General features: G+C 47.5%; 1 protein-coding gene across 6 annotated transcripts in view; it reads left to right on the top strand.

Annotated features, from left to right (window-relative positions):
* LOC113588428 (receptor-type tyrosine-protein phosphatase mu) overlaps positions 1-11,807 on the top strand; it is a 164,263-nt gene that overhangs the window by 91,910 nt on the left and 60,546 nt on the right. For all 6 annotated transcript variants that reach the window (XM_081722646.1, XM_081722650.1, XM_081722649.1 and 3 more), the window contains exons 8-11: positions 4,364-4,672; positions 5,926-6,035; positions 7,911-8,112; positions 9,227-9,329. In XM_081722646.1, coding sequence (XP_081578772.1) covers positions 4,364-4,672; positions 5,926-6,035; positions 7,911-8,112; positions 9,227-9,329 — 724 coding nt within the window. The remainder of the gene's footprint in view (positions 1-4,363; positions 4,673-5,925; positions 6,036-7,910; positions 8,113-9,226; positions 9,330-11,807) is intronic.

Here is an 11,807-nt window from a genome sequence, read left to right as displayed (position 1 = left end):
GAGTCTCCACTGGTTTTGCTGGTATCGTACACTCTCCCCTGGTTTTGCTGGTGTCGTACAGGTTCCCCTGGTTTTGCTGGTATTGTACACTCTCCACTGGTTTTGCTGGTATCATAGAGTCTCCACTGGTTTTGCTGGTATTGTACACTCTCCACTGCTTTTGCATGTACCATGTGATTTCCTCTCGTTTTCCAGCCCTAATTGCTCATATCAGCATGAACAAAATGATGTTGATCCAGCAGAGATCCGGGCCAATTTTACCCAGGCGAATAGAGCAGGTGAATTCTGGGAGATTATGTGTGTAGGGTAGCAATGAGTGTGTGTGTGTGGGTGTGTGTGTAGGCTCGTACGTGCGTATGCATGTTCCTGCGTACATATACGTAAGTGTGTGCATGTCTGTCTGATTGTGTGTGTGTTCATGTGTGGGAGAGTGCGTGGGTGGTTGTGTGTGTGTGTGTCCTCCACACCACACTAATACTCCGTTGGCTCCTGGCTGATCTCACCTCTCGGTCCTCGATGTCTCCCTCTCATTAGCAACATTAGACTCTCACACACGTGCAGTCAGGCCGAGGACGGCAGCGCAGGCTCTCACCTTGCCGCGCTGCTGACCTCTACGAAACCCTTTGACCTTAATTACACCCGGATTTTGCTTTCCGCCGCAGTCCCGTCGCGGCCGTTATTTCCAGATCCAGTGGTTTGATCAACGTCCTTTTTCTTAACTTCCCCATCTGTGTTATCCAGGGGAGTCCGGCCATTTTACACTGTGGTTGTGCCCTCTGCCAACGTGACCCAGAGTGGGTGTTTCATATTGAGAGAGAGAGGGCACAATTGTTCCTCACCATCACCAGAATGCTAACTATGAAGCCTCAGAACAGCAGCCGTGTGTGTGTGTGTGTGTGTGTGTGTGTGTGTGTGTGTGTGTGTGTGTCTCCAGAGGGGGCAAGAGGAAATTGAGCCCTGGCTGGATCTAATAGGTGGGAAAGTGTTAAATTCCACAGAAATGGACTTCAAATTTAACCTGGATGGAAATTGATCCTATTACTGTGTGTTCAGGCTGCACCACTCCTAGTGCAGAGGGGGAGAAAGAGAGAGAGAGTGTTTTATGTTGTTCTTGTGGGAAAGGGGGCTGAGAACACTGAAGGAATAAAGGCACAGAGAAAGCTGAGGGACAAAATGAGATGGAAGAAATGAGAGAGGTAGAGAAAAGGAGAGAGAGAGAGAGAGAGAGAGAGAGAGATGGCAAATACAAGCAGGGAGTGAAGTGTCTATGATTAGAGATTATGGGATGTCATCAGGGTTTTTGGCCTTTACATGGACACAGTCTTATTCTGTCTGTGTCACTGGAGAGAGTGTGTAGTGTTGTACTCTGTGTAGGGTGAAGTGTGTAGTGTTGTATTCTGTGTGGGGTGAAGTGTGTAGTGTTGTACTCTGTGTAGGGTGAAGTGTGTAGTGTTGTACTCTGTGTGTAGGGAGTAGTGTGTAGGGTTGTACTCCGTGTGTAGGGTGAAGTGTGTAGTGTTGTACTCTGTGTGTAGGGTGAAGTGTGTAGTGTTGTACTCCGTGTCTAGGGTGACGTGTGTAGTGTTGTACTCTGTGTGTAGGGTGAAGTGTGTAGTGTTGTACTCCGTGTCTAGGGTGACGTGTGTAGTGTTGTACTCCGTGTGTAGGGTGAATTGTGTAGTGTTGTACTCCGTGTGTAGGGTGACGTGTGTAGGGTTGTACTCTGTGTGTAGGGTGACATGTGTAGTGTTGTACTCCGTGTGTAGGGTGAAGTGTGTAGTGTTGTACTCCGTGTGTAGGGTGAAGTGTGTAGTGTTGTACTCCGTGTGTAGGGTGATGTGTGTAGTGTTGTACTCCGTCTGTAGGGTGAAGCGTGTAGTGTTGTACTCTGTGTGTAGGGTGAAGTGTGTAGTGTTGTACTCCATGTGTAGGGTGAAGTGTGTAGTGTTGTACTCCGTGTGTAGGGTGACGTGTGTAGTGTTGTACTCTGTGTAGGGTGAAGCGCATAGTGTTGTACTCTGTGTGTAGGGTGAAGTGTGTAGTGTTGTACTCTGTGTAGGGTGAAGCGTGTAGTGTTGTACTCTGTGTGTAGGGTGAAGTGTGTAGTGTTGTACTCCGTGTGTAGGGTGACGTGTGTAGGGTTGTACTCTGTGTGTAGGGTGAAGTGTGTAGTGTTGTACTCCATGTGTAGGGTAAAGTGTGTAGTGTTGTACTCCGTGTGTAGGGTGAAGTGTGTAGTGTTGTACTCTGTGTGTAGGGTGACGTGTGTAGTGTTGTACTCAGTGTGTAGGGTGACATGTGTAGGGTTGTACTCTGTGTGTAGGGTGAAGTGTGTAGTGTTGTACTCTGTGTGTAGGGTGAAGTGTGTAGTATTGTATTCTGTGTGGGGTGAAGTGTGTAGTGTTGTACTCTGTGTAGGGTGAAGTGTGTAGTGTTGTACTCTGTGTGTAGGGAGTAGTGTGTAGGGTTGTACTCCGTGTGTAGGGTGAAGTGTGTAGTGTTGTACTCTGTGTGTAGGGTGAAGTGTGTAGTGTTGTACTCCGTGTCTAGGGTGACGTGTGTAGTGTTGTACTCTGTGTGTAGGGTGAAGTGTGTAGTGTTGTACTCCGTGTCTAGGGTGACGTGTGTAGTGTTGTACTCCGTGTGTAGGGTGAATTGTGTAGTGTTGTACTCCGTGTGTAGGGTGACGTGTGTAGGGTTGTACTCTGTGTGTAGGGTGACATGTGTAGTGTTGTACTCCGTGTGTAGGGTGAAGTGTGTAGTGTTGTACTCCGTGTGTAGGGTGAAGTGTGTAGTGTTGTACTCCGTGTGTAGGGTGATGTGTGTAGTGTTGTACTCCGTCTGTAGGGTGAAGCGTGTAGTGTTGTACTCTGTGTGTAGGGTGAAGTGTGTAGTGTTGTACTCCATGTGTAGGGTGAAGTGTGTAGTGTTGTACTCCGTGTGTAGGGTGACGTGTGTAGTGTTGTACTCTGTGTAGGGTGAAGCGCATAGTGTTGTACTCTGTGTGTAGGGTGAAGTGTGTAGTGTTGTACTCTGTGTAGGGTGAAGCGTGTAGTGTTGTACTCTGTGTGTAGGGTGAAGTGTGTAGTGTTGTACTCCGTGTGTAGGGTGACGTGTGTAGGGTTGTACTCTGTGTGTAGGGTGAAGTGTGTAGTGTTGTACTCCATGTGTAGGGTAAAGTGTGTAGTGTTGTACTCCGTGTGTAGGGTGAAGTGTGTAGTGTTGTACTCTGTGTGTAGGGTGACGTGTGTAGTGTTGTACTCAGTGTGTAGGGTGACATGTGTAGGGTTGTACTCTGTGTGTAGGGTGAAGTGTGTAGTGTTGTACTCTGTGTGTAGGGTGAAGTGTGTAGTGTTGTACTCCGTGTGTAGGGTGAAGTGTGTAGTGTTGTACTCCGTGTGTAGGGAGTAGTGTGTAGTGTTGTACTCCGTGTGTAGGGAGTAGTGTGTAGTGTTGTACTCCGTGTGTAGGGAGTAGTGTGTAGTGTTGTACTCCATGTGTAGGGTGAAGTGTGTAGTGTTGTACTCTGTGTGTATTGTTGTACTCCATGTGTAGGGTGAAGTGTGTAGTTTTGTATTCCTTGATCTCTTTCACCCACTCACTCACTGTACATTTAAGCGGTACAGTGTCTTCAGAGGCATGAACTCCAGGGCTCCATAATATAGTGTTTGTTTGCACTGACATGATCCAACTAGTGTAAATTGTTTTGGTAAAGTAATCCAGGCAGGTCTCAGCACTTTCGTTTTAATGTATCACAAATGCACGTGCTGCATTAAAATCAGAATAGAGGATTTTTCTCTGTATAGTGCAGCCTTATAATTAACTTACTTAACAGACTTTCCGTGACAAAATTCTAAGAATATTCACTATTACCAGCAAACGTGTGTTGGCTGTCCGTGTCTTGAACAGGAAAATGACAGCTGTGTTTCAAATGTTTTCTATGAGTGATTCACCACAGTGCATGCAGCAGGTGTGTGACTCTTGCCAGGTGTGTGTTGTGCGTGGCTGCACCGTTGGTATCGTTGGTATTCATGCCGCACCGTTACCACGGCGCCCAGCCTCCTCCGCCCCCTCGATCTGTCCTGCTGTCATTCTTTCATACCTTCATACTTTTCTTTCATGTTGCTTTTTCTTTTTAATGGATTTTTTTTTTCATTTCTGTTTTTCACTCTTTCTTTCACATTGTTTGTTTTTAACTTTCTTTCTCGTTTTTGTCTTCCTTTTTTCTCTGGAATGCTGATGCAACCGTGTGCTGGGCCGTGGTGACCTGGTCTTCTCGGGAAAGTTGTCGTGAACTTCTCTCTCTGTCTGTTCTTCTCTCTCTCTCTCTCTCTCTCTCTCTCTCTCTCTCTCTCCCTCCCAGAGCCCATGCACGGCCCACGCCACCTCAAAGTGGTGGACATCCAGTCGCGTCAGGTGACGCTGTCGTGGGAGCCGTTCGGCTACAACGTGACGCGCTGCCACAACTATAGCCTGACGGCGCGCTACGCAGCCCTGGCCGGAGGCCGGGAGGAGAGCCGCGAGGAGGTTGCCTACGGTAGCAAGAGCTCGCTGGCCCAGCACACCATCCGCAACCTGACGCCCTACACCAACCTCAGCGTCAAGCTGGTCCTGGGAAACCGCGAGGGTGTGAAGGAGAGCGCCGAGATCCACGTGCAGACCGACGAGGACGGTGTGTGCGTGCGCACACACACAAACAGATCACACACAGACACACACACACACACACAAACAGATCACACAGCCTCATATCACAGACGACACACAGACACACACACCCAGAGCCTTATATCACAGATTACACACAGAGACACACACATACACATACGCACACACACATACATACACACATGCACATACACAGACACACATACAAACATACACACACACACACACACACACACACACACACACACACACACACACACACACACACAAGCCTCATATTCAACATCACCTATCTGAAAACTCCCTGTTCTTCAATAGCATTTTTTTTTTTACATTTTCTGGGATTATTGTATATGTATTGATTTTGTGTCCCCGTTGGAATTCCTTCATAAATGATGGCCGAGCTGACTCAGCATGTCAACACGCTGAGGAAAAGTGTGGAGGGTAAATCTCCCTGCAACGCTGAGCTCTGTGGCGTGCTCAAGGAGACGCACATGGCAGGGCTTGAATATGGAGGTCAATCTGCAAGAAATTAAGTGTATTTTTTACAATATGACCTGCAGGTGGACAGAGGGCCACTGAACCTGGACGCAGCCGGTCTGTCAGACGGATCGCATGTAGTCTGTTAGTGTAACGGGGCGAGGTTGTAGCAGGGATTATAATTACTATCTATTTGAAAACACCAGCAGAGGAGCAGCTCTATTCCCATGTTTCCTAATGCTCAACCACTGATAAAGCAACATCTTGGCTGGTATTAGGAGATTATTTTTTATTAATGTCTGAAAAAAAATTATAGACATGTGTGTGTGTATGTGTTTGCATGCATGCGTATGCATGCGCGTGCATGCGTGTGTGATGAACGAGTGTGACAGAGTGTTCTTCCATCAGATGATCTTTCCCACACACAGTGGATCAAAGGCTTGCTGTGTGTGTTAAGACAGGTCACTGGGGCAAATCCATCTCCAGTGAACATCGAGCTCGGTCAGCAAGGACCGCTAATCCCACACCGCCTCCTGTAACCAGGTCTTTTTCCCTGCACTGGGGCGGGGGACACCAGGAAACTGTGGACTCCTTTTTGTGTAGCCCTGACAAAATAACTTTCTGTATGAGTAACGCTTTAATAAGTAAGGCTCCTGGCACATTACGGACCCGGGACTGATTGGGAGTCAAGTCCGGAAGCCTTTACAGCCTGATGGGGGGCAAAGGGGAGCCGGAGGCTTCACTCCACTGACCCCTTGTGATGTCATTTCCTCTCAGTGCCAGGGGAGGTTCCTCTGGACTCCATCCAGGCCAGCGTGTATGAGGACAGGATTGTTCTCAAGTGGAGGGAGCCTTCTCACACTTACGGAGTCATCACTCTGTATGAGGTAAAGAGCTGTCCTGGACAAACATTTCAAATGAAACAATTACAGCCATTCTACATAATACAGTGGGGTATTTTTTTTTTACAGGTTACTTTGTTTGACCTGCTAGATACAAAATGATTTTAAATGCCTATTAAAGGCTCATTCTACAGTTCTCTGTAGTTCTCCTATTTAAAGAGTATCGCTGGCAAAAGGAAAAAAAAACACAGTATTTCATAGTATATCACCTCTTTTAAAGGGTAAAAACGTTAAGCCCATCACCAGTGAACTGCTGATAGAGACTGATAGTGACAGTTGTTGTGCAGCTTGCACTAGTGTCTGACCCATCCCCCAGTGGGTGGACCTCTGTCATAGCACAATCGCGATGGTATGACTGAGTGAACGAAGCCCAGCCTTCATGCTTTAGTCCAGTACTGTCCAACTCGTGAGAGAGAGAGAAAGCGCGAGTGTAGGTTTGCGCTGTCGCACGTCAGTCCGGTGCGAATGCTGCCCTGGTTTTTGTTCACTCCGTAAGCTACAGGCCGTTCATCGACCTGACGACATCTCCATGGATTCTGTGTGTCAAGCCTTGCTGCCAAATTATCAGCGTTCAGTAGCTGTCAGTTATTCTCTAGCGGTGTGTGTGTCGTTATGCGTACACGCCTGTGTGTGTTCTCTACAGAACAGTCAGGCAGGCCTGGCTTTAGACTGTGTTTGGTGGCAGATGCCCTGCAGTGGTGTGCCTGAAGTCGAGCCCTTTTCTTTGATTTAACAACATCAAAGGGCTCAAAATGCCACTCCGCTGATGAGCAGCGACCCTCTTCCTCTGTCCGGTTTCTCGCCGTTCCATTTTTCGCCCGTCTTCATTTTCACAAACAGTCCTGCTCCATGCTCCCTCCTCCGGCGGCGAGCTGACCCGCGCGTACCGCCATCGCATAACCTGGCCACTTCGCACGTCCGAAAACACCGTGCCGCTCGCGTTAACGAGAGGAATCGCTCCTAACGGCGTCAAGGTTGTGGCACGAGATCGCAGCTCCCTGTCAGGAAGTTAAGGACCGGAGAAATGTGCGTCCCCTGCTGTTATTTTAATGGACGAGGTATTCCAGATCTGAAGACATCAAATTCCAGCCCTGACTGCGGTGCAGCCCGACAATGGAACTCCTCGTCCTCTTCCTCCTCTTCATCGCCCATTTGATGGCACCCAATAATTGAAAAAGCCTTCAGGCATTTCAGATATAATGGATGTTAATTTGCTGGAGCTCATTAAAGACATTTTGTATTACTGACGAGAACAACATTTAAATTAATTTGCATCGCCGGCATAAAAGTGTGCTGCAATAAGCTTTCTGGAGAATCTTAAAACAATAAGAGAAACCTAAGATAATACTCCGGGTCGTTCTGCTCAGATGGCACTCCGGGTCGTTCCTCTGAGGCGATACTGCGGGTCGTTCCTCTGGGGCGATACTGTGGGTCGTTCCTCTGAGGCGATACTGCGGGTCGTTCCTCTGTGAGGTGCTGGGGTTACACAAAGTAAGGGAGGAAATAAGAAGAGTAGAACTTGAGTATCGTCTGAAGGGGGGAAGCTACAGCCCATGGGTGCGCAGCTCGGTGAACGTCTAGTGTGCACTTCAGATGAGGGCAGTTGAAAGAGTGACCCATTTATTTCTTGTTTCTACTTAACAGGACAATGCTTGATTATTATCAGAGACAAATTATTATTATAAAAGAAATTCAATTCAATGCTAAAACACACCAGAAATCGATTTATAACTTTAAATCAAAATGAAATGAATTTGATTCAATAACAGTAAAAAAAAAAAAAAAAAAAGCAAACAAAAACGCCGTCTAAGATGACTTTGTGCGAACCGGGTGAGTGAGACACCTTCTCCGTGTCCGCAGATCTCCTACAAAGCAGTGAGCTCGTTCGACCCAGCGCTGGACCTCTCGAACCAGAGCGGTCAGGTGATCAAACAGGGCAACGAGACGAGCCACGCCTTCTTGGGCCTCTACCCAGGCTCCACCTACTCCTTCGCCCTTCGTGCCAGCACTGCCAAGGGCTACGGCACGCCCGCCATCACACAGGACACCACCAAGATCTCAGGTCTGAACAGGGAGTGTCACTCTCCTGTCTGTCTCTCGCTCTCCTGTCTGTCTCTCGCTCTTCTGTCTGTCTCTCGCTCTCCTGTCTGTCTCTCGCTCTCCTGTCTGTCTCTCGCTCTTCTGTCTGTCTCTCACTCTCCTGTCTGTCTCTCGCTCTTCTGTCTGTCTCTCACTCTCCTGTCTGTCTCTCACTCTCCTGTCTGTCTCTCGCTCTTGTCTGTCTCTCGCTCTCCTGTCTGTCTCTCACTCTCCTGTCTGTCTCTTGCTCTTCTGTCTGTCTCTCGCTCTCCTGTCTGTCTCTCGCTCTTCTGTCTGTCTCTCGCTCTCCTGTCTGTCTCTCACTCTCCTGTCTGTCTCTCGCTCTTCTGTCTGTCTCTCACTCTCCTGTCTGTCTCTCGCTCTTCTGTCTGTCTCTCACTCTCCTGTCTGTCTCTCACTCTCCTGTCTGTCTCTCGCTCTTGTCTGTCTCTCGCTCTCCTGTCTGTCTCTCACTCTTCTGTCTGTCTCTCGCTCTCCTTTCTGTCTCTCGCTCTTCTGTCTGTCTCTCGCTCTCCTGTCTGTCTCTCGCTCTCCTGTCTGTCTCTCGCTCTCCTGTCTGTCTCTCGCTCTTCTGTCTGTCTCTCGCTCTTCTGTCTCTCTCACTCTCCTGTCTGTCTCTCACTCTCCTGTCTGTCTCTTGCTCTTCTGTCTGTCTCTCACTCTCCTGTCTGTCTCTCACTCTCCTGTCTGTCTCTCGCTCTTGTCTGTCTCTCGCTCTCCTGTCTGTCTCTCACTCTCCTGTCTGTCTCTCGCTCTCCTGTCTGTCTCTCGCTCTTCTGTCTGTCTCTCGCTCTTCTGTCTGTCTCTCACTCTCCTGTCTGTCTCTCACTCTCCTGTCTGTCTCTCGCTCTTCTGTCTGTCTCTCGCTCTCCTGTCTGTCTCTTGGTCTCGCTCTCTCTCTCTCTCTCTGCTTTGCGCCAGTTCAGCTTGCATGTTAATAAGTAAAAGAGGTCGGTGAAAGAGTCAAAGTCGCAGCTGTGGAGCATCTTGTTTACGTAGAGGAGAGGGGAACTGCTGTGTAAGCTCACACGCCCTCTTTTTTTTTGATGTGCGTGTGTGTGTATGTGTGTTTGTAGCTCCTTCTATGCCAATCTATGATCAGGAGACATCTCTGAACCAGACTGACACCACAGTCACGGTCGTTCTCAAACCGGCCCAAAGCAGGGGTGCACCAGTAAGGTAGGATACCACCCACACACACACACACACACACACACACACACACACACACACACACACAGAGACAAACATACACATGAGCACACATGCACACACACTTGTACACACACACACACTGCATACACAGGCACATGCACATCAACACACGCTCCACTGCTTGAGTCGTGTAAAGGGTAGCGTATGTAGAGTAGTGGTATCCAGTGGCCGTGACTTGCCGTCTCTGCTATAATGACTCCAGTTAGCTGCCAGCTAAACACTTGCCCTGCTTTTTCATTTTTAAAACCGTTTTTTTTTTTCATGTTTTCTTCCCTTTATTGTTTGTGGATTTGTTCCCTCTGAGTAAGCTTTGGCCTTTGAAGCAGAGAACAAAGTGTGTGTGTGTGTGTGTGTGTGTGTGAGAGAGAGAGAGAGAAGAGAGAGAGAGAGAAGAGAAAGAGAGAGAGAGACAGAGAGACAGAGAGAGAGAGAGAGAAGAGAGAGAGAGAGAAGAGAAAGAGAGAGAGAGACAGACAGAGAGAGAGAATGAGATTCAGGAAAAGTCTTCCTCTGAACTGCTTTCATCTGCTCACTCTACCTGCCACTGGCTGACCCAACACACACACACACACACACACACGCGCACACACGCACACACACACACGCACACACACACACACACACGCACACACACACACACGCCTCTCTCTCCTCATCCTCATTAATAAACAGGACACAATTGATCTCAGCACTAAAAGCAGTATTATTGAGGGCCCAGGCCCTCGCTGGTAGGCTCACCTGAGTGTGTCAGGGATCCCCTGCCTGACTACGGCCTCTGACTCTCACCACTCTGCCCTGGTGCCTCCAGTTACACAAACAGGTGCAGAACAAACCATTTCTGCCTTTACATCACCTCCCATTACTTCTCATTGACCACCGTGTCAGAGTTAATGAGTGTGGGAGAAGGTGTGCATTTTTTTTTATTGGTACCGCTAGTGCTCCCTGTGGCTAAGAATAACAAGCACTAAATCAACAGCATAGCAAGGAGAAACAAAAGAATTCACTTTTGTGTCTGGAAACAGTAATCGGAAGGCTCGCGCGGTTTGGTTTTGTGGGATTACATGTGAACATTTGAATGGTTTAACCTTCATTGAACATTTTGGAATTTAATCCCAATCCCAGTATTAATCTGAAGGGAAAAAATCACTTTTGCAATGTACAGTATTAACTTGCAGAGGCCCGATAACGAGCAAAAACGAAGAAAAGAAAAACAAAAATCCAAAAATCTCTTTATACCAATCCATCATTTAATCTCTTTCTGCTATTATTTGTGTGTGTGTGTGTGTGTGTGTGTGTGTGTGTTATTGCTGTAAATCAGGTGGTATATTAAGAACCTCTCCACTTGCAATAGTGCTATTCTCTCAGTAGAGTAATTAGGAAAAGGCTGATTAGAATTACAGAGGGAACATAGAGGGAGTCTTTCATTAATTATCTTGTGGGTTCCTTTGGTTTACTCAAACGGAGTCACACACCCACACGCACAAAGACGAGGCTCTGATTAATCTTTTAAGATCCTGACTTTGGTTTGTGTTCCTTTGCATTGCCAAGGGCAAAATCGCCCGCGTTCTAATGTAAGCTCTAATAGGAATATTGTTGTTTTAATTAGATTAAGCGCGATGAGGCAGAAACATCAATGGATTGGGTTTGTATGCGGAGAAGTCGACTGTTTTGATATGCAACTTTTATATTTGCTTTAATAAGAGTGTTAAATGTGCCAAGAGTAGTTAAAAGTGATACCAAAGGGCCAAAGTGGTTCAGAATTCAGTGGATAAGCCTGTGTGTCTGCGTGTGCGTGTGTGCACACGCACGCCTGTGTGCTTGTGTGCGCGTTGTATTTAATCACCCAGTGCATAATTGTGTTTCTATAATGTGTCTGCGTGCATGTGGACGTTTTTGTGTTTATATGAATCAGTTTCAGTGTCAGTTTGGGTAGATATTTGTATGTCTGTGCGTGTTTCAGTATCTTTTTTGACAGGTCGGAGTACAGAGAGACATACTAGGCACACTGTGTAGGCAAGAGACAGAGAGAGAGAGAGAGAGACAGAGAGAGAGAGAGAGAGAGAGAGACAGAGAGAGAGACAGAGAGAGAGAGAGAGACAGAGAGAGAGAGAGAGAGAGAGAGAGAGAAAGAATAAGATACAAGGGCAGCAGTGGTGTGCCTTTGAAGGTGGCTCTGTCTATTTCCGTTTGAAGAAGTTTCCTGCTGGCAGCTCCTGCTCTTCCATCAGGTTCACTGAGACTTAGCTTGTGGCCATACTGAAAAACTTGCAGCTGAAAATATCACCCTGTCAGAATAACAGCGGTACAACTTCAGATGGACTCGCGTGTAATCTGTGCCTAGGAAGTGATTTAAGGCCAAGGCAGCTAAAACATTCGTATTAGGATTATGATATAGGAGCGTTGAATTAGAGCGCCATCAAAGAGCCATAATGGCGTTTATGG

Source organism: Electrophorus electricus, chromosome 11 (genome assembly GCF_041902795.1).
Source record: "Electrophorus electricus isolate QZ-2024a chromosome 11, ASM4190279v1, whole genome shotgun sequence".
NCBI classification, from domain to species: domain Eukaryota; kingdom Metazoa; phylum Chordata; class Actinopteri; order Gymnotiformes; family Gymnotidae; genus Electrophorus; species Electrophorus electricus.
The sequence above is the reverse complement of the archived record's forward strand: the minus strand, read 5'-3'. Positions and strand labels throughout refer to the sequence as shown.